This window comes from Gopherus evgoodei, chromosome 7, assembly GCF_007399415.2.
Source record: "Gopherus evgoodei ecotype Sinaloan lineage chromosome 7, rGopEvg1_v1.p, whole genome shotgun sequence".
Classification (NCBI taxonomy): domain Eukaryota; kingdom Metazoa; phylum Chordata; order Testudines; family Testudinidae; genus Gopherus; species Gopherus evgoodei.
Window position 1 is genome coordinate 43,497,428 of NC_044328.1, and position 24,730 is coordinate 43,522,157.

Consider the following 24,730-nt stretch of genomic DNA (forward strand, 5'->3'; position numbering starts at 1 on the left):
TGGCCCCAGCACTCCCCAAGTCCTGGATTCCTCCCCCTTTCCCCCCAAAGTGTGTTCTGTATTGTCCAGCTCTCTCCTGGAAAGTCCAGAGATATGAAGTCTATTATCCTTTTAAGCGAACAATACACAACAACTTGCTGCCTTAAATGGAGCTACCCAGACAACTTAACTTAAACACACTGGATTGGATTAAACAGTAAAACAAGTTTATTAACAAAACAGATGGGTTTGTGAGTGAGTATAAGCATAGGCAAGAAGGTCAGAAATGGTAACAAGGGAAATGTTTTCTGAGACTAAAACTTGACAAACTAGACTTGATTCAAGGTAAGGTTCTTATCGCATGCTTCCAACAGCATTGCTGACCAAAGTCTTTAGGTCAGGATCTCTTCCACAAAGTCCAAAGGCTATTTCTTTTGGTGTCTTTGGTGCAGAAAGAGAGTGAGTGAGTGACAGGGAGAAAGACTTGGGATGTTTCCCCTCACTCTTATAGTTCATTTCCCCCTTTGAAATGCAAGCTCTTGAGAGTGACTCCTAGGTAAAAATTCTTTCCGGCTGAGAGCAAGGCAGCATGAAGTCTCCCAGTAAAAGAAGTCCCATGCTGTTTTCCCTCCCCTGTTTGCTGCTATGCAGATTTTCTTTATCTCTGGCCTTCCCCCTTTCCTTGCCTGAGGACTCTGTTTACAGCTGATATGCAAGTTTGAGGTGAACACATCCCTTTAAGACCTGCTTGGCCCATTTTGCCTTAATTGGTGCTATGGGAGTTTGAACATGTGCCTTTCATGTTATACTGCGGGGATTTTGTAACTTTACACACATTGTTGCTACAGACATTTCAGCATGATATTGTTTACCAGTGAGTTATGGGGTTTCAGATGATACCTCACAAAGCACATTTTATACAAAGATTATTACAATAGTGTGTGAGGTGTGAATACAGGAGTGCTTAGTGTCACAGGGGCCCAGAGAGAGAACCGGAGGAAGCTGTCGCAGAGATTGCAGAACAGCTGCAGTGAGCAGGAGGCTTGAGCAGGAAACCCTTGACCAAGAAAAAGGGTTTGGACCCTGGGAGCTAGAGCCAGAGGGCTGAAGAAGGCTGAGGGCCAGGGAGAGAAGACTCTATGGGAGTAGAAAAAGACTCCCACCAGGAAAGGATGGAGTGTCAAGGCAGGGGAGTGCTGCAACAAGCAAATTCGGGGAGAAGAGAAGCCCCTGGACTGAGTTTTGTTTGTGGTCAATAAATTAGACCTGGGATGAAGGGAAGTTATTGGACAAAAATCGACTATGTGAATTTTATTTAAGGAGCCCCTTGAATGGGGAAATGGAGGCAGGCTGCCTGTAGCATGACATCAGGATGTGTGGCGGCATGCAGAAGGTGGCCAGCCAAATGACACACTTCCACCATCACAAACAGCTGTAGAGTTGGGAGGAGGGGAAAGCTAACTTGGTGGGCCTCATTAGTTCTATCTGACCCAGGCTCCCCTCTTGCAGAGCCCTGACCCAGGCTCCCCTCTTGCTAACTCTCACAATTTTATCAGAATCTCGCTACTTTTGGTGTTTTTTCTTAAAGCCCAAACTTCTGGAGTCTTGGGATTACTTGAGAAGCTCAGCTTTGAAAGTAAGTTTCTAGTCCTCCTGTTTGCAGAGAGAGTTGGAAACATGATCCCTAGAGGCTCAAAATCAAAAAGTCAAATAAAAAGAACCCTAAAAACATTTTAAACACACATGATCATTTGGCAGGTTCTGGCTCAAGAATTTTATATTCTTGGGGCTGGCAAGGGGCATTTATACATCAAAATAATTTAAATTCTTTGCACTCACTCAAAAAGGGAAAAGGGGAGTTAACAAAAAGTTGGATTAAAAAAGAATTAAGGTTGAGTTAGTCTCACTGGTGTCTAGCTCAAACCTAGGGCCTAATATTACACTTTGTTAGAAAAACTTCTATAACTTTTAAAAGAGCCAAATGTGAGAAGGTCTGACAGTAAACAGTGAAGTTCCCCACCACTCTCTCATCTGTCATCCCTCATTCTGGCCACAGCTGATTTATACAGCATACCAGATTTTAACACACATTGCTAGTAATATTTGCAAAAATATATGCAGAGGTCAAAATAACAAATGACCTAAGAATTTATAAAATCCCATTTTTTTTTATTCAAGGGATCTATTTCTGATAATCTCCTAGTCATTTGTTGTTTTGACTTTTGTGCATTTGTGTGTGTGTGTGTATATCTGTATGTATGTATATATAATTGGGAGAGTATGTGAAGTTTGGGTGAGCTGTGTGATGGTGCTGACTGATGAAGGACTTTGGCATTGTAGAAATGGTTCTGCCTCTTAGCTGTTCATTTCCAGGCTCTCCCTTTTGAGGGTTTGTCTTTGAGGTAGAATTCTCCTATGGAAACTGACACTGTAATGCATTTTCTGTATTAGGTATACTTTGAACCTTAACTATTTGTTAATGACACCCTTTGTTTTCTAGTGCATTTAGAAAGATGAAGAGGGTGTGAATTTTGAATTCTCTGTATGTGTTTCTCTATTTTGGCGTAAGCTTTCAAATAGTTGCTTCAGGTGGGGGGCTGTCTGTAAGCGAGGACTGGCCTGTTCCCCAGGGTCTGTGAGAGTGAAGGATTGCCCTTCAGGGTAGGTTGTTGATGATGCACTGGAGAGGTTTTAGTTGAGGGCTGTAGGTGATGGCTAGTGGTGTTCTGTTACCTACTACAAGACAGGTCCAGTAAGTAACAGAACACCACTAGCTGTCACCTACAGCCCCCAACTAAAACCTCTCCAGCGCATCATCAGGGATCTACAATCTACCCTGAAGGACAGTCCCTCACTCTCACAGACCTTGGGGAACAGGCCAGTCCTCGCTTACAGACAGCCTCTCAACCTGAAGTAACTACTCACTAGTAACTACACATCGCACAACAAAAATACCAGCACAGGAACCAAACCCTACAACAAACCCTGGTGTCAAGGGACTCATCATAGGACCTAACCACATCAGCCACACCATCAGGGGCTCTTTCACCTGCACATCTACCAATGTGATATGTGCCAGCAATGCCCCTCTGCCATGTACATTGGCCAAACTGGACAGTTTCTATGCAAAAGAATAAATGAACACAAGTCTGACATCAGGAATCATAATATTCAAAAAACAGTAGGCGAACACTTCAGTCTCACTGGTCACTCAATAACAGACCTAAAAGTGGCAATTGTTCAACAAAAAAACTTAAAAAACAGACTCCAATGTGAAACTGCAGAACTGGAATTAATTTGCAAACTGAACACCATCACATTAGGCCTGAATAAAGACTGGGAGCGGTTGGATCATTACAAAACCTAAACTTAATTTCCTCAGTACTAATTTCCCCCACTGTTACTCCCATCTTCTTGTCAACTGTTTGAAATGGGTCACTCTCATTAGCACCTCAAGTTATTTCCCCCCCCCCCTTGGTATCCTGCTGTCGATTGAATTGTCTCGTTAGACTGACCTCACACTTGGTAAGGTAACTTGCATCTTTTCATGTATTTATACCTGCTCCTGTATTTTCCACTCCATGCATCTGATAAAGTGGGTTCTAGCCCACGAAAGCTTATGCCCAAAAAAATTTGATGGTTTCTAAGGTCCCACAAGTACTCCTTGTTGTTTTTGCTGATACAAACTAACACGGCTATGTCATAAACAGATAGTTATGGGTTAATGTCTCTTTTACCTGTAAAGGGTTAACAAACAGTGAACCGGACACCTGACCAGAGGACCAATAAGGAAACAAGATACTTTCAAATCTCGGTGGAGGGAAGCCTTTGTTTGTGTTTTTTGGGTTTGGCTTTGTTCTCTCTGGGTCCTGGAAGGGACTAGACGTGCAACCAGGTTTCTTGCCAATCTCCCTGCTACAGTCTCTTATATATTCAAAATAGTGAGTATTTAGTAGAGAAGGCGATTATAGTCTTTTGATTGTTTTCTGTATTTGCAAATGTGTAGTTTGCTGGAAGTATTTTAAATTGTATTTCTGCTGGAGGAGGCTTTTTCTCCAGTTTCTATAAGCTGACAGACCCTGTACATTTTACTTTTTTCTTTCTTTTTTATTAAAAGTTTTGTTTTTAAGACCTGTTTGATTTTTTTCCCTTGTTGAGGCTCAAGGGAATTGAGTCTGTACTTAACAGGGAAGGAGAAGGGAGGGGAGAAGGGGGAATCCCTTTGTTTAGATTCACGGAGCTTGAATCTGTCTCTCTCTCCAGGAGCCCAGGGAGGGAACACCTGGAGGGGAAGAGCAAGGGAGGGAAATTGTTTATTCCCCTGTGTTGTAAGACTCAAGGAATTTGGGTCTGGGGGTCCCCAGGGAAGGTTTTTGGGGGGACCAGAGTGCCCCAAAACACTATATATATTTTTGGGTGGTGGTAGTGTATCAAATCTAAGATGGTAATTAAGCTTAGAGGAATTCATGCTGGTATCGCAATTTTTTGGACTCTAAGGTTCAGATTGGGGAAAGATACTATGACGGGCTACCACTCTGAAACTTTTCTCTATTTTATTTCCCCTGAAAAAGCTCTCCCTGTTGCTGAAGATATGCAGGCCTGAGGGCAGTCTAGCACAAACATGATGCTTTGCAGGGATCTGAGTTTGTCTTCCAGTGGCAAGGGCTACGAATGCTGAGGAGGCAGCATGCTCAGCTCCTGCAGGCCAAGGAGTGTCTCCTCTTGATCTCCAGGGGTTTCTGGTGGATTTCAGGACTAAGTAGAATGACAAGCTATGGAAGGAATTGCATCCAGTCTCCTTCCAGTGGAGCAGGGGTGATTGCTTGCAGCTGATATCTCACTCCAGAAGTTAACCAAGGCTGCAAAGGTCCAGCTCCAGCATGCATGTGGCTACAGAAAGAGACTGTATGCTGCTACCCTGTGTGCTGCTATGGTCCCTGCTGAAGTAATTGCTGAGTGGTGTGGCAAAGTTTCCTTCTGAGGGGAAGAAATAAAGCAGCCCTCCCAAGAAACCTTTGGCAGAGGATTGCAGGTTAGCTCCAGAAAATTTTTCCTAGAGATCTCTATGGAGGAGTCACGGGACATCTCATTCTGCATAAACAAACTTTTCTGCGGGGCCCCCTCTACCTAGCTGTACAAGGCAAAGAGAAGCAGATAGAAACTGTTCCTGTGTTGGTTATTTCACTACCTCTTGTAGCCCAGTTAAAAAAGCAGAACATGACCAGATGTGTCCCTGTAGTATTGAAGCAGAGATATTACCAGAGATTTCCTTACCTGCATCAGACTCTGCAGAGCTGGGCTGCTGGGACTGACTAGACTGCTCACGACTCACAAAGAAGTCCTGGCTTGCCATGCCATTGAATCTCCCTTTTGCCTATCTACTATCCTCCTCTGCCTGCACTTTCTCATCTAGCACAGCATCCGCTGGGTTCACTCCAGTGGCTAGCAACTCGAGCCCCTCCAAAATATCCAGGGGGCTCTTGGCAGTAGAAGTGGGGTTGTCTCTGAGGATGGCATGTAGCTCCTTGTAGATGCAGCATGTCTGCGCTCTGCACCAGAGCATCTCTTTGCCTCTCTTGCCTTCTGGTACACCTGCCTCAGCCCCTTGATTTTCATGTGGCACTGCTGGGTGTCCCTGTCATAGCCTTCCCCACCAGGCCTCAAGCGATCTGGCCATAGATCTCAAAGTTCCTGCGGTTGGAGTGGAGCTGTGACTGCACAGCCTCCCCAACCCACGGACTGAGGAGATCCACCATCTCCTGTGTGCTCCAGGCAGGAGCATATTTGCTGTGTGGAACTGGCATGGTCAGCTGGGCAGTTGCTCTCCACACTGATCAAACAGGAAAAGCAATTTTAAAACATCCTGGGGCTTTAAAGGGGGAGGGGCGTTCACCTGTGTACTTGGCTATGACCAGAGTGGTCATGGTGGGCATTGTGGGACACCTCCTGGAAGCCACTTAGGGCGATGTAAGCAATGCAGTGTCTACACTGACACTGCATCCCTCTAACTACGGCGCAAAAAGCTCTATGCCTCTCATCCAGGTGATTTTATTAGGTTGGGGTAGCAGGTGAGTTAAAGCAGCGGAAGGAGCGCAGCTGTATGTACACCTCCATAGTTAGGCCAGCATAAGCTGCCTTACACAAACTTTGTAGTGTAGACAGGCCCTAAGACTTACCTATGTGCCTAGATTTGTACCAGGAATAGGTAGGAATGGCCTTGCTGTCGTACCAAGGAATTTTTGCCCCTCTCACTGTGCCCCTGGCCAGCTGTGCACTGTTACCAGAATGATTAAACACTGGCTGTCACTTGTGCTACCTTTCTTTCATATTTGAAAGATAGGTTCAACTCTTGTAGGTGCCCCTATTGGCTCTGATTTATCCCTTAGATACACACCCACTAGTGCCATTGGCTTCACTTGCCATTGCAAGCAAACAAGCTTCTGAGGGGGTAGTCAGGCCCATTAACTCTACTCTGAGGCTGTCATGATCCATAAAAATATTAATGCAGTGTTCTCTCCTTTTCTGCCTTCCTTGTCTTTACTTGCCTTAATGTCACTCTATGCATATGCCTTCCTGAATTCCACTCTAGAAACCAAGTTTCACCCCTCCGTTGCCATAAAATCCAGCTCTTCTGATGGTGGTACAGTATGCCAGTGGACGTGAGCCAGGGAGTACCAGCCTCATATCGGATCAGGTACCTGCTTTATACAGTGTTGTAAATAGAGGTACAGTTTAGGGGAGAAGCAACATCTAAAACCCCACTAGGACGCAGAGATCTTTCTGCAATGCCTTATGCAAGGGAGAGAGTTTTCCATGCAGGCAAGAATTAGCAAACTCAGCACGTTGGGCAGAGGCAGTGCTTGGAGTGTCAGCCTCCATTGAGGTGTAACCTTCCTGACCTTTCTTCCCATGAATGTGAGGGGGAATCTAAGCTCCCATTTGCGCTTACAACCCCAACTCTGCTTTCCCTTGGCTGAGAAATGGCCTCTGGCAATATAGGGAGCTTTATGTATGTCACGTGGTCTGACTGAGGGCTGGAATTCCTCAGGGCTTCCCTGACTTTGATACAGAAACATACCGTGCATTTGGATTCCATTTCATTTCTGCTCCTGATGTTTTTGCCTTCTCTTTACCAAGCATCTGCAGAGGTTTTCTCTCTTGCAGTGATGAAATCAAAGTCATAGCTGTCTTCCTCTTGCTTCCATTCTTTTTTGTAAGACTGCTTTATACAAAGCATACTGAACTTCTTTTCTTTATTCCTAGTTCAGCATCTTGCCTCGAATGCATGAGGAAAAAGGTTTGCAACTCTCCAGCTACACACATGAGCACAACTCCTATGGATGGTAGAACCATGCACACTTATATGTGCATTGCACACACAACCTTCTGTCACACACCTCTGCCCTCAAAGGCAGATATGTACAGACTTTCATACATGTCACATTCATGGAGCAAGCGTAAACTCATATATGCCTGGTGCATGTATAACATCTATGACTCTCTCAGCCATGTTGCCTGCATACACACAGATTTCAATATTACTTGACCACAGAGCAGGTGCTGGACAATTTTGTTTTTAAGGTGAGGTAGGGTTTTGGCAGAGGGACAGAGGGTAGGATATATATATTTAATAGCGTAAATGAGAAATGAACTCCGTTGCATTCCGTGGAATTACTCTTGTGTACATTTAGTGCAAATAAGGGGTAAATCAGGCCTATTCTCTTTTATCGGTTTTTAAATGTTGGGTATGGGGTTGCACAAGTAGAACTCAAGGCAGGATTTAGGTCATATTGTTTGTACTGTACAATATCAACAATATCGATAGGCAAAGTTCTGAGCTGCCTAATGGCAACTATTCCTAGAAAGTGAGTTGTTTGATGATTACAGAGACTGCCATAAAGGGAATCCAGTGAATGAATCTGTACATTATGTGGAGTGCTTGTTAGCACTTTTGGATAATGCCTCATTAAAGCAACATGATGAGCCTTTCACTGCACAAGATCTGGGTTATGTGTTGTAGGGGAAAAAATAAAGTCCTGGTCTAATTCTTACTTGTCCACATCACAAAACCGCTGCATGATTTGGTCTGACTCCCAGTTCAGAAGGTGACCAAGTCTGGAACAGCAGACTGTACCGAAGGATGAGACGGAGATGCAATGCAGAAGCTCAGGTAGTGCTAACATTTGGCTCTAACCACAACTAATTGTCTCTCATGTTGGGCACTAGAATTCCCTCAAGCCACCCAAATCTCCCCTCTATTCAACAAAAACACCTCTGTTACTCTGCTACTCGCTAACAAACACAATTATGTTATTACCAATGTACCTGAGGAGGAAGAAAGAGCCAAAATGTTCCAGTGCTAATATTTCTGATCCTGTTTGTCTGCACTGGTTCCTGACTCTAGCACTGCCTGTGGGTGGTGCTGTTAATTAGGTGTGACATTCCCCAGGGTACAAGGTGGACTGCTGTGTCCTGTTAGGAGCTTTTCCTTTGCCCCTGCCCTGTTTCTTATCATGCAGACAGAAAGCAGAAAACCAGAAGTCCAAAGTGCAGGCATTGCAATGTTTATTGGGGTTAATCAAGCAAGCATAGTCATAGCTCTGCACACCAGTAGAGCCTTTTTCCCAGTGTCCCAGTTTCCCTTTCCTTAGCAGGCATAATTATACCTATAGTGCATGCCGTTGGTCCCACTCCTTACAACTTATAGTCATATTCCGTTTTGGAGGGTCTGGGGGCTTCAATACTACCTCTTTTATACCTTATGGAAGGGATAGGGAGTGAGGTTGTGTACTGGCCAAGGCCAGGCTTTTCTTTGGCTTGTAGTGTTTCTTATACCTTCCCTCTCTGTCACCCTTGTCCTTATCAACTGGTTGCTTGAACTTGTCTTGAAATAAGAGTCAAGGCAGTCTTCAAGTGTACACTTGTATATTATATTCCCACTATACCCAACAACACTTTAACTCTCTCCTTTATCTCCTTTCATTGTACTAAAGCCCCATATGGTTGTGGGAAATGCAACAGAGTCTTTGTTCACACATTTTAGTAAGGACATAAGAGTATCAAACCCAAAATTCTATTTCAGGCTAACAAACATGCCCTTATGCAAACATGTCCCCTCAACTCTCAAGCCTGTGATGCCTTTTACACAGCTTTTCTGGTGAACAGCAACCCCACTGGGCTCTGCTCATTCACAGCCACTAGCATGTAAAGTCACTCCCAGATGAATACATGAATGCTATGCCCAGCCATCCCTAAGTTACATACAGGGCACCCACCGCATATCCCCCGTTCCAGCCTTACTTCCCAGAAATGTGTGTCTTGTACTACTTACTTGCCCCCTGGACAGTACAAGCTCATAGAGAGTTTGTCATTCTAACACTGGTAATGATTATGCATCAGCTCTGTTTATCCAGTAGAGGTTCCTCACACACTTTAATCAAAACACACATTGGTTAAGATAAAACAATAAGATATATTTTATCTTTCCATAGTTAATAAATGTAAGTGATTATAAGGTGATAAGACATAAAAGTCAGAATTGGTTATAAAAGAAATAAAAAGATAAAAACATGAGCTAGTCCCTAAAAACAAAAAAAGGAGTTTTTCTCACCAAAAGCTTACAGCTTTCTTTATTAGCTGGGAAACCTCCAGGCCAGGACCACTTACCCAGTTTAGTGATGCTGCTTCTGTCTTTTAAGTGATCTATCTGCCACGAGTAGAGGTGGAGGGGAAGAGGTGAGGTGGAAGTCACTGTCTCTCATTCTTATATCCCACTCCCCTCTTCGAGGATTACCCCCCACTGGGGTACAGGCAAACAGTCTCCGGTGTATGTGAGGGTTGAAGCATTTCTGGGAGGAAATGTAAATATTTTGTTTATCCCCCACCCCGGTGGGTGAATGGCCAATTAAACAGGTCATGGCCCTTTAGCACCTTGCTGGAGTGTTAGGGTGTCTTTGTCTCTGATAAATTGGTTTGTGCGTATTACCCAGAATGATAACATATTTCACTAACAATCATACAGTAAAATCTCATAGCTTTACACACAGTATTGTTATGCACATCTTAACAGGTCAGTGATGTTCAGCAGAGTATGAGTTTTCAAATGATATCTCGCAAGGCACACTTTGTACAAAATATATCATAACCTTATAAAATAATAAATAATAAAATATAAAAAAAATAGTGAACTTGAGGTATAGGATGTCACCGGAGGATACATATACGTAGGATAAGGAGAAATGCAGGAAGAGCCTAACACCAGCAGGAAGTCAGCAGCAACTCCAGGCAGTTAGACCATTTAAAATCTTAACTATAATATTAAAAGTCCATCTTCAATTAATGTACTCAGGAAAGGTCACTTGCCATTACATGCACAAAGAGGTGTGAGCAGAAGCTCTGAACTCTATGCTAAGCTATTCAAGATGCTGAAAAGGATGGCTTCTGGCAGTGGATAATTGCTGAAAAATGGATAAAAGTAATAAAAATTGCAGGTTTGGTGACAACTGATGATGGCCCTGTCCTAACTCCCTTCAGATTACTGAGGAATTTGGGCTCTAAATCCTCTAGGAAGATCTGCTCTCATTATGATCATTCCAACAGATGTTTGTATTTATCCCTCTCTAGCCTCCTGTATAAAAACAACGTGCTGTATGCTATGCCTCAGTGACTAGTGAAGCACCCGAGTAGTGATTGTATGTGCTCCCTTTGTTTTGTGGTGGTGGTCTTAGTGTGGGCTTGTTAATGTGTTAACTGTTCTTGTGCTGCCTTCCTTGCAGCCGGTGGCATGGAGGGAGGAAGGGAGGGATGGAAGGAGGAGGTGTGTCGGGTGGGGGAGGAATTGTCTCCCTACCATTGAGTGTTAGAGATGCTGGACTGCTCTGAGCTGTGGGGCAGCCTATGTAAGGCTATTGTAAATTAGAACTGCCCCCAAGACTGCTGTAATTTGTTGTGGGGGCCACTCTATGTGCTTAGGCAGCCCAGAATCTGAGTGACACATAAGTGGTTTAAAGCCACCTTTGCTGCCTAACCTCCTGGGCTCCACGTTCAGCTTCTTGGGTACTAATTCTGTGTCAAGCATAGTGAAAAATAGTTTGATATCCCCATAATCCCTAGTGGGTATCTGTCCACAAAAAACACCCTGAAATTTAGTACAATTTAGTGTTGTTGGCAGTCTCTGCTCAAGGCCCAGAAATGCAGCAAGAGCATGTTGCCAGTGAAGACCGAGAGAGACATTGGCAGATGGGTGAAATGGGGCTCTAGGATTGAAATGAGAGTGGATGCATTGGCAGAACTGAGTGAAGGAAGCACGCGTAGTAGCTGTTCAGTTGTCCGAGTCTAGTGATTGTTGTTGTTCCTATTACTTCCATAAGCACTAAAACTCAGCAGCAACAACTTAAACAACATGAAATAAAGTGCCTGACAGCTCTGAGGATGGATGTTGTTGGCAGATTTTTACCCAAAAAGGCGCATGGATTATCTCTGTTTCTAGTGATTGGCACAGCTGGATGTTGCCACTTTTACTGAACTAATTCGACTTTCCCATATGCAACAATTCCTTCCCTACAAGGGGTGCAGATTAAGGAAATGTGGACACAGCATGGCAGTGGTAGCTCTGCTGAAGAGAGCAGTAAAGCCATCCTCAATTCCACCCTTGCTACTTAGAGCATGGATTGTTTGTTTGACACATTGCAGCATACTTAAATATCTTTGGAGGGTAAATTTTTAAAGTGAGCAGAGATGGGGCCACAACACAGACTTTCTAAAAATGAACAATGCAATTTGGCAATAAGAAGCTAATTAGTTCCATGAGTCTGACATTTCCTTCCTTTCTTCCTCTCATCTACTTGCTTTTTTCTCGCTTATGTTGTTCTAGGCTCATCAGTGACTCAGTTGCTTGCCCGGGACCTAGACAACGACCGTCTTGTGTTTGGTGTGGTCGGGGAGGAGGCCAGCAGGTTCTTTGCAGTGGAAAGCGTGACTGGAGTTGTATGGCTCAGGCAGCCCTTGGACAGAGAGGTAATGTCATTTGCTGCCAGAAGACAAGCTGCTACACCTTGATGTGTTTTTTGTCAGAAATATTCCCTGTGGAAGGCATCTGATAACTGGAGGGCAGGGGCAAATGGAGAGGATCTTGACCAAACCTCAGAATGGAAATTATTGCTCATCTTTCTGTCTGCCTCTTGTATGGGGTGATCAGGAGCCTTCTCAAAGCCCTACCTGTGAGGAGTGAGCTCTCCCTGTGTGGTAACTTTATGAGGTTTAGGTATTCATTTAAAAAAAAAAAACAAAAAACATTCAATTGAAATTTTCCAGAGACAGCTGACACTGGATTTTCAATTAAATGAATTTTCATCACATACAATTTTCTGTTGGAAAAACTTTCAATGCACAGTTTTTGTCCAGCCCTAAATGAGCCTTTCCATAGCAAGGTGGGCACACATCCCCTTCTGGTACTCTGAACCCTTGATCAAGACCTCATGGTAGTGTTAGGAGCTATGTTTATACCCAGTTCTGCAAATGTGTGTCTGGACTGGGCTGTGGTTTATATACCAGCATGAGCCAATCAGTGGGCAGTGGGGGGCCACTACTCAGGCCCTGCATTCTGGTACTTTCTGCAGTGCCTAGCTTCACAGGGTTCTCCAGAAGAAACACGGCCTAAGCTTCCAATGGCAATGCAGAAGTGTCAGCAGCTCAGAACCCACATGGCCCCAGGTTTTAGTCCCGCAGGTTCTTACATCTACCCCTTCAAGTCCCCCTTTGGAGTGGTACTGGTCCAGGCTTGTCCAGATTAATCCTGTGGAATTTCTCCAGCAGGTCAAGGGCATGGACATGGGAAGCAGGCTCCCAAGTGTGCTCCTTGGGGCCATAGCCACCAGATAGTGTAGGTGGCCATGCATCCACTGGGAATCAAAGACAGCATGTACTTTGTACTCTTTATTACTCTGGATTTCAACTGGTGGAGGCAGTGTGTGGTTTGATTAAAGAAAGGCTTCAGAAAGGAAACATAAAAAATTGGGTGTATTTTGAGAGACTGGGGAAGCTACAGTTTAAAGGTAACTGAGTTGATCTGTATCAGGGGGTAGCCGTGTTAGTCTGTATCCAAAAAAATAACAAGGAGTCTGGTGGCACCTTAAAGACTAACAGATTTATTTGGGCATATTTGTAGTTATAATAAACAGGTCAGATTATTAACAGGAGGCTGCCAGGCAACTCTCCAACACCACATTCTACAGGCCACTATCCTCTGATCCCACTGAGGAATACCAAAAGAAACTACACCATCTGCTCAAGAAACCTCCAGCTACAGCACAGGAACAAATCTACACGGACACACCTCTAGAGCCCCGAACAGGGGTATTCTATCTGCTACCCAAGATCCATAAACCTGGTAACCCTGGAGGCCCCATCATCTCAGGCATTGGTACTCTTACAGCAGGATTATCTGGCTATTTGGATTCTCTCCTCAGACCCTACGCTATCAGCACTCCTAGCTATCTTCAAGACATCACCGACTTCCTGAAGAAACTACAATGCATTGGTGATCTTCCTGAAAACATAATCTTGGCCACCATGGATGTAGAAGCCCTTTACACCAATATTCTACATGAGGATTGTCATAAACAGATAGCTAAGGGTTAATGTCTCTTTCACCTGGAGCACCTGACCAGAGGACCAATCAGGAAACCGGATTTTTTCAACTTTGGGTGGAGGGAATTGTGTGTCTGGGGTCTTTGTTTTCTGGCTGCCTGCTTTCTCTGAGCTTTGGAGAAGTAGTTCTGTTTTCTAATCTTCTGTTTCTAAGTGTAAGGACCAAGAGATCAGATAGTAAGTTATATGGTTTCTTTTCTTTGGTATTTGCATGAATATAAGTGCTGGAGTGCTTTGATTTGTATTCTTTTTGAATAAGGCTGTTTATTCATATTTCTTTTAAGCAATTGACCCTGTATTGTATCATCTTAATACAGAGAGACCATTTGTATTTTTTCTTTCTTTTTTATATAGAGCTTTCTTTTAAGACCTGTTGGAGTTTTTCTTTACTTCAGGGAAATTGAGTCTGTACTCACCAGGGAATTGGTGGGAGGAAGAAATCAGGGGAGATCGGTGTGTGTTGAATTGGCTAGCCTGATTTTGCATTCCCTCTGGGTGAAGAGGAAAGTGCTTTTGTTTCCAGGACTGGGAACGGAGAGGGGGAGTCACTCTGTTTGGATTCACAGAGCTTGTGTCTGTGTATCTCTCCAGGAGCACCTGGAGGGGGGAAGGGAAAAAGGATTATTTCCCTTTGTTGTGAGACTCAAGGGATTTGGGTCTTGGGGTCCCCAAGGAAGGTTTTTCAGGGGGACCAGAGTGCCCCAAAACACTCTAATTTTTTGGGTGGTGGCAGCAGGTACCAGGTCCAAGCTGGTGACTAAGCTTGGAGGTTTTCATGCTAACCCCCATATTTTGGATGCTAAGGTCCAAATCTGGGAATAAGGTTATGATATGGTGTAGCAGCGGGTGGGATATAGACAGAATCCAGAAGCCAGTAGGAATATTATATTTTTCTTTTCTCTGCTAAGGGCTTTTTAGCAGAGAGGAACAGTTGGTTTTAAAAGGGAACCAGAGAGAATTTTTTTTTCTGCTCTCTCTGGCAGTTTGTGGCTTGCATGTTAAGCAAGAAGCCATTTACCAGACTGTTAAGGGTCTTTTGTCACACAATAGCACTCCCATTGAGAGTCATACCAGCACTATATAAATGCAAATAAAGTGGTTTTTCAGGTTTACTTGACATTGAAGATTAGCTAAAGGCACTGTTGCTAGGCAGACTTCAGGAGGCAACAGAGAACCTGCAGTTCAGAGGATAAACACCAGAGGGCACCCCAACACAAGAAACAGGAATCATGACTTCTAAGGCAAAAATTAAGGCCGAAGAGCAATTCAAAGAAGCTGAACACAGGCGACAAATGGAGATGAAAGAAAGAGAAGAACAAATCAAAGAGGCAGCACACAAAAGAAAACTAGAAGAAGAAGAGGTGGCCCACCGAAGGAAACAAGCAGAAGAAGAGGCAGCCCACAGAAGACAGATAGAACTCCAGAGGGAAGCCCACCAACAGGCCATGGAATTAGAAAAGGCTAAGCAACAGACTCCAGCCAATCCTAACAACCCATCACCCATTATTGCTCAACAGCACAGGAAATTTCCCACCTACAAGGCAGGTGATGACACCGAGGCCTTCTTGGAAAATTTTGAAAGAGCCTGTCTTGGGTACAGCATCCCCGAAGACCAGTACATGGTAGAATTAAGGCCACAACTCAGTGGACCTTTAGCAGAGGTGGCAGCTGAAATGCCTAAGCAGCAAATGAATGACTATAAACTTTTTCAAACCGAGGCCAGATACAGAATGGGGATAACCCCAGATCATGCCCGTCGGCGTTTCAGAACCCAAAAGTGGAAACCAGAGGTGTCATTTCCCAAACACGCCTACTACATTGCAAAAAACTATGAGGCCTGGATAACAGGAAACAACATTCAAACCTTGGAAGAACTGAACCTCCTCATACAAATGGAGCAGTTCTTGGATGGTGTTCCTGAAGACATCACACGGTACATACAAGATGGAAAACCCAAAGATCTCGCTGAGGCGGGGGAGATTGGAGCCAAATGGATGGAACTGGCAGAAAGCAAGAAAGCTACTGTCAAGGGGAACGATTACCCCAGGGGGCACACAGACCATAAACCCTACAACCGAGGACAGCCAAAGACCCCACATACCACCCAAGTAAAGCCACAAACACCCTACTCTTCCACCTCACCAGTCTCCAGTAACTCACCTCGGCCCAGTGACCCATCAGATGGAAGATGCTTTAAGTGTAATGAACTGGGACATATCAAGGCCAACTGTCCCAAGAACACCATGCGAGTGCAATTCATTACACCTCCATCACACCAAAGATCCCCAGGCCCAGATGCCTCTCAAATACCCTTGGAGCGAAGGGAAAATTTGAGAGTGGGCGGAAAGAAGGTTACTGCTTGGAGAGACACGGGGGCACAAGTCTCAGCTATCCACCAATCCTTCGTAGACCCCAAATTCATCAACCCAAAGGCCAAAGTTACAATTTACCCTTCATGTCACAAGCTGTAGACTTGCCTACAGCTGAACTGCCTTTCCAGTACAAAGGCTGGTCAGGAATGTGGACTTTTGCAGTCTATGACAATTATCCTATCCCCATGCTACTGGGGGAAGACTTGGCCAACCAGGTGAGGCGGGCCAAGAGAGTGGGAATGGTTACACGTAGCCAAACCAGGCAAGCTTCCAGACCCATTCCTGTTCCTGAGCCGTCCACAGACGCCCTGTCTGTGTTACCAGAGACCCAGACAGAGGTAGTGGACCCGGATTCCATGCCTACCACTGAAACAGCCACAGCATCTCCAGTCCCAGGCCCGGAACTGGAACAGCAACCAGCACCAGCAAGTGCAACCCCAGCTTCAATCTCAACACCAGAGGGCGCCAGCGAGCCCAAACTGGCAGAAGCAACAGACAGACATACCCAAAAGGCTCCGCCAGAGCCTGAAATAACCTCAGGTGCACCAGCGGAGAGTGGTTCACCAGCAACAGAAACAACCCCATCACCTACATCGCTTCCAGAGGGACCAAGCCCAAGTCCACAGTCTGAGGAAGAACTGGTGACCCCAGCCTCAAGGGAACAGTTCCAGGCTGAGCAGGAAGCAGATGACAGCCTTCAGAAAGCGTGGGCGGCGGCACGGAGCACCCCACCGCCTCTCAGCTCTTCTAATCGATCCCGGTTTGTTATAGACCAAGGACTTTTATACAAGGAAATTCTTTCTGGTGGACACCGGGAAGAATGGCAGCCGCAAAAACAGTTGGTGGTTCCAACTAAGTACCGGGGGAAGCTCTTAAGCTTAGCCCATGATCATCCCAGTGGCCATGCTGGGGTGAACAGAACCAAGGACTGGTTGGGGAAGTCCTTCCACTGGGAGGGGATGGGCAAGGATGTTGCCAAGTATGTCCGGTCTTGTGAGGTATGCCAAAGAGTGGGTAAGCCTCAAGACCAGGTCAAGGCCCCTCTCCAGCCACTCCCCATAATTGAGGTCCCATTTCAGCGAGTAGCTGTGGATATTCTGGGCCCTTTCCCAAAAAGGATGCCCAGAGGAAAGCAGTACGTACTGACTTTAGTGGACTTTGCTACCCGATGGCCAGAAGCAGTCGCTCTAGGCAACACCAGGGCTAACACTGTGTGCCTGGCCCTAACAGACATCTTTGCCAGGGTAGGTTGGCCCTCTGACATCCTTACAGATTCAGGGTCTAATTTCCTGGCAGGGACCATGGAAAAACTGTGGGAAACTCATGGGATGTACTACAAGCTGGCTGGAACAGTATCCCTGATGAGGCCACATCACGCCTGTTGGCTGAGCTTGGTGATTTTGTCCTCACCCACAACCATTTCAGATTTGGGGACAACTTATACCTTGAAGTTAGTGGCACTGCTATGGGTATGGCCGTATGGCCCCACAGTATGCCAACATTTTTATGGCTGACTTAAAACAACACTTCCTCGGCTTTTGTCCCCTAACACCCCTATTCTACTTGTGCTACATTGATGACATCTTCATCACATGGACCCACGGAAAGGAGGCCCTTGAAGAATTCCACCTGGGTTTCAACAATTTCCACCCCCACCATCAACCTCAACCTGGACCAGTCCACACAAGAGATCGACTTCCTGGACACAACAGAGCAAAGTGATGGGCACACAAACACCACCCTATACAGGAAACCTACTGACCTCTATACTTACCTGCATGCCTCCAGCTTCCATCCAGGACACATCACATGATCCATTGTCTACAGCCAAGCCCTAAGATACAACTGAATTTGCTCCAATCCCTCAGACAGAGACAAAAACCTACAAGATCTTTTTATCAAGCATTCTTAAAACTACAATAGCCACCTGGGGGGCTGAGGAAACAGACTGACAGAGTGAGATGGGTACCCAGAAATCATCTACTACAGGACAGGCACAACAGGGAAAATAACAGAACACCACCAGCCATCACGTACAGCCCCCAACTAAAACCTCTCCAGCGCATTACCAATGATCTACAATCTATCCTGGAAAATGGATCCCGCACTCTCACAGACCTTGGGAAGCAAGCCAGTCCTCGCTTACAGGCAACCCCCCAACCTGAAGCAAATACTCACCAGCAACTACACACCACACCACAGAAACACCAATCCCAGGAACCAATCCCTGTAGCAAACCTTGTTGCCTACTCTGTCCTCATATCTACTCTAGTGACACCATCAGAGGACCCAACCACATCAGCCGAACCATCACGTCTACTGATGTTATATATGCCATCCATGTGCCAGCAATGCCCCTCTGCCATGTACATTGGCCAAACCGGACAGTCCCTATGTAAAAGTATAAATGGACACAAATAGGACATCAGGAATGGTAATGTACAAAAGCCAGTAGGTGAACGCTTCAATCTCCTTGGACATTCTATAACAGATTTAAAAGTAACTATTCTTGAACAAAAAAACTTCAGAAACAGACTTCAAAGAGAAACAGCAAAACTAAAATTCATTTGCAAATTTAACACCATTAATTTGTGCTTGAATAGGGACTGGGAGTGGCTGGCTCATTACAAAGCAGCTTTGCCTCTCCTGGAATCGACACCTCCTCATCTATTATTGGGAGTGGACTACATCCACCCTGATCGAATGGGCCCTGTCAACACTGGTTCTTCACTTGTCAGGTAACTCCCTTCTCTTCATGTGTCATTATATAATGCCTGCATCTGTAACTTTCACTACACGCATCTGAAGAAGTAAGGTTTTTTTTACCCACAAATGCTTATGCCCAAATAAATCTGTTAGTTTTTAAGATGCCACCAGACTCCTCCTTGTTTTTTAGTTGATCTGCTGGCATATCAGGAAATATTCCAGGAACTGGTGGACCAGTTTCCAGAAAGGTCAACTGATGTGAAGCTGCTTGGTGCGGAGCCATACCTTCTAGCCTAATGCAAATGTTGGAGCTTCTTGTCACTGATGGCCCGCATGCCTCTTGCAAGCCTTCTTTGCCTCTTCTAGATGGTTCCTAAGCTCCTCCTGAATGACATGGATCTTTTGGACCCATTGGTCGCCACTGGATTCAGGGAGGCTGCTGGTACTGCCTGGTGTGAAAACAGGGGTGGAACCTGTAATTGGCCAATAAGGGGCTCCGACCTGTAGAGGCATGGTCAGTGTTATATGAAAACTCTGCATACGGCAGTAGCCTCAAGGTGCTGAGGGGTTTGGTCCATGGCATCTTGGTATTTGCACAGGAGTCTATTATAAGCTTGGACTTTGGTCTGCATGTGAGGCCATCGTTAAAAACAGGCAACCATGAGGGAAATATTAAGGTAGCCAAAGTGACCTGCCAATGGAGCATCATGGCACAGCCATAGCACCTCCAGTTAGGGATGTCCTGAGTGGGACATATATGCACTTGTTGAAGTATGTTCTCCTATCCCACATGGAACAATGCATCTTAGCCCCTAATGGCATTGACTGTGTTCCTTGAGCAAGCAGGGTCTTCTTTTGAGGCAGACCAGATGAGGGAGAGTACGTCTTGCTGAATTGTGACTTTGACAAAATTACTCTGTTTGAGGAGGTAGGGAGGCTGAGAACTAGGTTCCTTGTTTTCCAAATAGTCATAGTCAGCGATCACTTGAGGTCGAGGATGATCTTTCACAGGTTTTTTTTTCATGGGTCCTTTGGCGACTGAGGAATCCAGTCCTTGAGCCACAGGCTCATTGGCAGACATTGCAGGTGGTGTTGGAAAACAGGGTTGGGCCACGATTGTTGTGTGACAGTTTTCTTTCCTGTCATTTTTTCTGCGACCAGGGCAAGGCGATTTTCCTCAAAAGTGGACGTTCCCTCTCTGACAAGTCTTCACCAGATATTCCTATCCTGGTCTGCTGTCTCCCAGTGTGTTGTGTCAATGCCACATCTCTTGACGTTTATCTTGAGGGTGTCTTTAAAGTGTTTCTTTTGGCCTCCCCATTTTCTTTCTCCTTTGGTGAGTTGGGCATACAGCAGTTGTTCTGGTAAGTGTATATCAGCCATGTGCACACAGTACCTGCTCCACCTCCACTGGTGCTGTATAATCAGGTCCTCAACACTGAAGATCTTGGCCTCTGTGAGGACACAGACGTTGCCTGATCCCTCTTGCAGAGGAAGTACTTCCAGAGTCCCAGTGTGGCTTCAGACCATCCTGAGGCACAACCGACATGATTTTCGTAGCCAGGCACATCCAGGAAAAATGTCAAGAACAACACCAGGAGCCATATATGGCCTTTATTGATCTGACGAAAACCTTCGATTCTGTCAGCCATGAGGCTCTGGGGAAAATCATGTCAAAGTTTGGCTGCCCAAGCAAATTTATCACCATTGTAAGACTCCTCCATGACCAGATGACTGCTTCCATCCTGTGCAATGGCTCTACCACTGAGCCCTTTGTCATACAAACTAGTGTAAAACAAGGTTGTGTACTGGCACCCACACTTTTCTCCATTTTCTTAGCAGCTATGAAAACACTAACCCAAGACCATCTACCACAGGGCATTGGTGTCCAATACAGGATTGACAGCAACCTCTTCAACCTTTCTTGTCTCCGTGCCAGAACTAAAGTAATATTCGCAACACTAACCGAACTCCAGTTCGCAGATAATTGTGCTGTAGTTGCACACTCAAAGGAGGATCTTCAAACAGCCCTTAATTGCTTCTCTGAAGCTTACAACAGCCTAGGGCTAACTCTGAACATCAGCAAAACAAAAGTTCTCCACCAGCTGATGCCCGGTCAATCATCAGACCCAGCAAGGAAGATCTACATTGACAAAGAAGAACTGGAAAATGTAAAATACTTTGCCAGTCTGGGCAGCCATCTCCCACAGAGGGCAGACATAGATGTTAAGATTCAGCACAGAATTCACTATGCCAGCCTTGCCTTTGGCAGACTGCCTCGCTGGGTGCTCAACAATCACAACATCAGAACACATACTAGACCTTTTAGTTTATAAACCAGTGGTAATTGCAACTCTCCTCTACGGCTGTGAACTTAAGTGACTTACAGAAAACACCTGAAAAAGCTGGAATGCCAGCACCAGCACTTTCTTTGGAAGATCCTCAACATAAAATGGGAGGATCATCACGCTAATGTCAGTTTCCAAGTAGTATTCCTCCTTTCCTAATAGTGTTAGCTTTCCCATTTCAGTTTCCTAGGCAGTAGGTAGTTGTAAACTTGAACTGAGAGAACAACAAGGCTCATTTTAACTGCCTCTGGTTCAAAGCGTGGGCCTTGTGAAGGTACTCAAGATACTTGTGCTTTGTAAAAACCTGTACTGGCTGCTGAACTCCCTCAAAGTGATGACTCCATACTTCAAATACGGTTTTGCTCCTAGTCCAGTATTTCATAGTCCATCTGTGTGGGGGTGTTTTAGAGAGTAGAATGCACAAGAGTACAGAACTGACTGTGGTCCAGATCGCTGTGAAAGTGCTGCCCCAAGACCTATGTTGGATGTGTCTGCTTCCACTGTAAAAGGCACATTGGGTCAGGATGTACCAGAATCAAGAGCTATGGTGAAGGTGGTCTTGAACTGGTCCAAAAGCAAGCTGGGCTTAGGCAGCCACATGAATTGAATGGCTCTAGGAAGGAGGAAAGTCAGTGGGGCTATTTGTTTAGAGAAGTTGGTGATGAATTGCCTAGAAAAATTCTTAAAGCCCAGGAAGCACTGAAATCCTTGGAGGGTCCACCTCTGCTGTCCAGTAGTGGATGGCATTCACCTTCTTCAGTCCATTTGAATGCCCTCCGGGGAGATGATGTTGCATAAAAATTCAATGGTGGTCTGGTCGAAGGCGGACTTCTGTAGTTTGACTTACGAATGATTCTTCCATAATCTCTCCAGGACAGACCAGACATGATGTCAGTGCTGCTCAAGGTTCCCAGAAAACATCAAGGTAGATGATGACATACTGGTCCAGGATGTCCCTGAATACATCACTTAGTAAATTTGCAGTGTGGGGTATTGATTAATCCAAATGCCATTTCTAAGTATTCAAAGTGCCCATATTGGATATGAAAAGTGGTTTCCCATTCATCCCGAGGTCTTATTCACAGTAGATTGTATATCCCTCAAATATCTAGTTTAGTGAAGATCCTGGTAGTCTTCAGGTGGTCTAACAATTCTGGGATGAGGGGCAGGGAGTACTGGTTTCGAATAGTCGCCTGTGTCAATGGACGATAGACTACACAGGGATAAGGTGACCTATGCGGTTTTTTTTTGGTTTTTTTTGTTTTTGTTTTTGCACAAAGAGGACTGGTGTCCCCACTGGAGAGGTGGATCTCTGAATGAAGCCCCTGAAAAGACTTTCCTGGTTATAGGTACATGGTGCCTCTAGCTGTGGTTTAGACATGGTGTATATCCATCCACATGGCACCTTTCCTCTGGGTTATAGGTCTATTGGACAGTCATAGTCCCTGTGTGGGAATAATTAATCCACATTTTTCTTTCCAAACACATCCAGGTAGTTCTGATACTTGGGGAGCCTGAGGTTTTGGTTTGGAGCTGGTCCCTTCTGTTTAGCTCCTGTTGTCCAGGGTTTCACTTCTGTCATCTCTGGAGGGACTGGAAGGGGTTGGGAATGGGCAACACTGATCTGAGTAAACGTTCAGGAGAAGGCAGTGAGTGACCTATGTGCACTGGTCAGTTACCAGGTTGAAGGCAGGAGAAGAGTAGAGGGGTCAGGATTGAGTCTGGTCAGGATACCAAGAAGTCAGGCTTGGGTTCCAAGTTGCAGATAGCAGAGTCAGAGACAAACTAGGGTCAGAAGCTGGACTATAAGGTCCTCAGCAAGGCAAGGTCTGGAGCAGAAGTCACTAGTTAGTGCTGCCTCATTACCTACCCTGGATTTCACAATCGTGATCTACTGTAATGTTAATAAACAATTAAATTAACACTAACTGCCAGAGAGCATAGCACTCAGAGAAGATTACATGCTTAGCCTGTCCCCTTTTAAGCCTACACTTCTGGTTCAATTTTCACTTCTAAAGAAAATCTGAACCTGCATTTAGGATCTTATTTAAAGAGATATGGGGTATCACTATTCATAGTGACTTCAACTGTGTGTACACGGCTTCTTGTCTCAAGATCAGGGACTTGGATACTAAAATTGGCATAATCTCATACATATGTGACCATTTTACATACTCAGTCAATGCCTATTTGAGTGCCTAAATGCAAAGGAAAGATGTCCTATTTAGGTGCTTGTCTTTGAAAGCTGAGCTTTGCTGGTCCCTTGGCTGCTGCATTTCCCCTGTTTCTGATGAGAGGGAGGATGGGTTCATATGATGAAGTCACTGGACTGGAACTCAAGAGATTTTGGACCTCTTCCTGCTCTGCCACAGGTTTCCTGTGTGACCTTGAACAAAGGACTTAATCTTCCCTATGTCTCAGTTCCCTATCTATAAAACCGAGAAAGTACTTCCCTACCTCACAGAAGCATAAGAGGCTAAAATCCACTAATGCTGGTGAGTTGCTCAGATACCATGACCTCACAACTACTGGCATCAAACTCCCAAATTGTCCTGTATTCAAAGTGGTCACCATCTTCCATTACTTTCAATAGGCCTGAAACCAAACAGTCTTTAGTCAAGATGGCCACTATTTCCCTGCAGTTTTGCATATGGAAGCAGGGCTGCCCTTAGTGAAGATGACTGTCCTCTTCCATTGTCTTCAATGAAATTGAAGTCAAGGTGCCCTCAGGGGAAGATGTCTGCCGTGTTATGAGTGAGGGCTGACCAGGAGTTATGAGGAGATGAGGGAATGCGAGAAGCAGAAGGGCACTGAGAAGTTGTAGGGGAAAGCCTAGAAAGTTCAGGGAGATGTGGGGTGCATGAGGGTCTTGAAAAGACAAGGAGAATCAGTGTGCAAGGAGGGAAACTGAGGGCATGCAGAGGAGGTGGAGACTGGGAGGAGGGGAGGCTGCTTGTGCCAAGGAGTTGGAGTGTTTGTGAGATTAGCCTTATAACAAATCCCACGTGAGTTCTGGTTGGGGCGAGCCTTTATGTATGTATGTGTGTGACTGGATTTGAGGGGAGAGGAGTCTGCAAATATGACCTGATCCTGGGGGCATCAGCAAATGTTTATGTATTGGCTTGATTGTGAGGGCAAGTCGTGTGTGTGTGAGAGAGAGAGAGAGAGAGAGAGATTTTGGGGTCGCAGGCAGGACTCTGTGTGATTTCTATAGGCAGGGCAGAAGTGTGTGAGAGAGTTTCTGGTGAGGTAAGCAGGAGAGAGTGTATAAGAAGATGAAGGTGGGAAGAGAGTACAGAGCCTGGGAGTGGGGAGCATGAGAGAGGAAAAGAGCATTAGAGGGAGAAGGGAGGAGAGATTACAAAGTGGGAAGAAAACCACATAAAAAAAGCAAGGTAGAGGAGTGCAAAGGAAATGCATCAATTCTTGCACAATGTAGGAAAATGAGATGGAGGGGCAAAAAGACAGAGGGAAACTAATATAATAAATAGCAGTAGAAAGGGAACGAACGGTGAAAGGGAAAAGAACAAATGAGAGGGAGACAGAGTGAGCTTTAGAAGATTTACTGAATAGAAAGAATTAGATGCAAAATAATGCAATAAATAACTAAGTCTGAAAAGGGATGTGATTGAAATGAGCTGTGGGGACAGAAATTAGGCTGGGGGAAGCCCTGTCTGT

General features: G+C 45.1%; 1 protein-coding gene across 1 annotated transcript in view; it reads left to right on the forward strand.

The window, feature by feature from the left end:
- CDH23 (cadherin related 23) overlaps positions 1–24,730 on the forward strand; it is a 536,798-nt gene that overhangs the window by 108,072 nt on the left and 403,996 nt on the right. Inside the window, exon 4 of the mRNA XM_030571362.1 lies at positions 11,852–11,994. Within this exon, the coding sequence (XP_030427222.1) occupies positions 11,852–11,994 (143 nt within the window). The remainder of the gene's footprint in view (positions 1–11,851; positions 11,995–24,730) is intronic.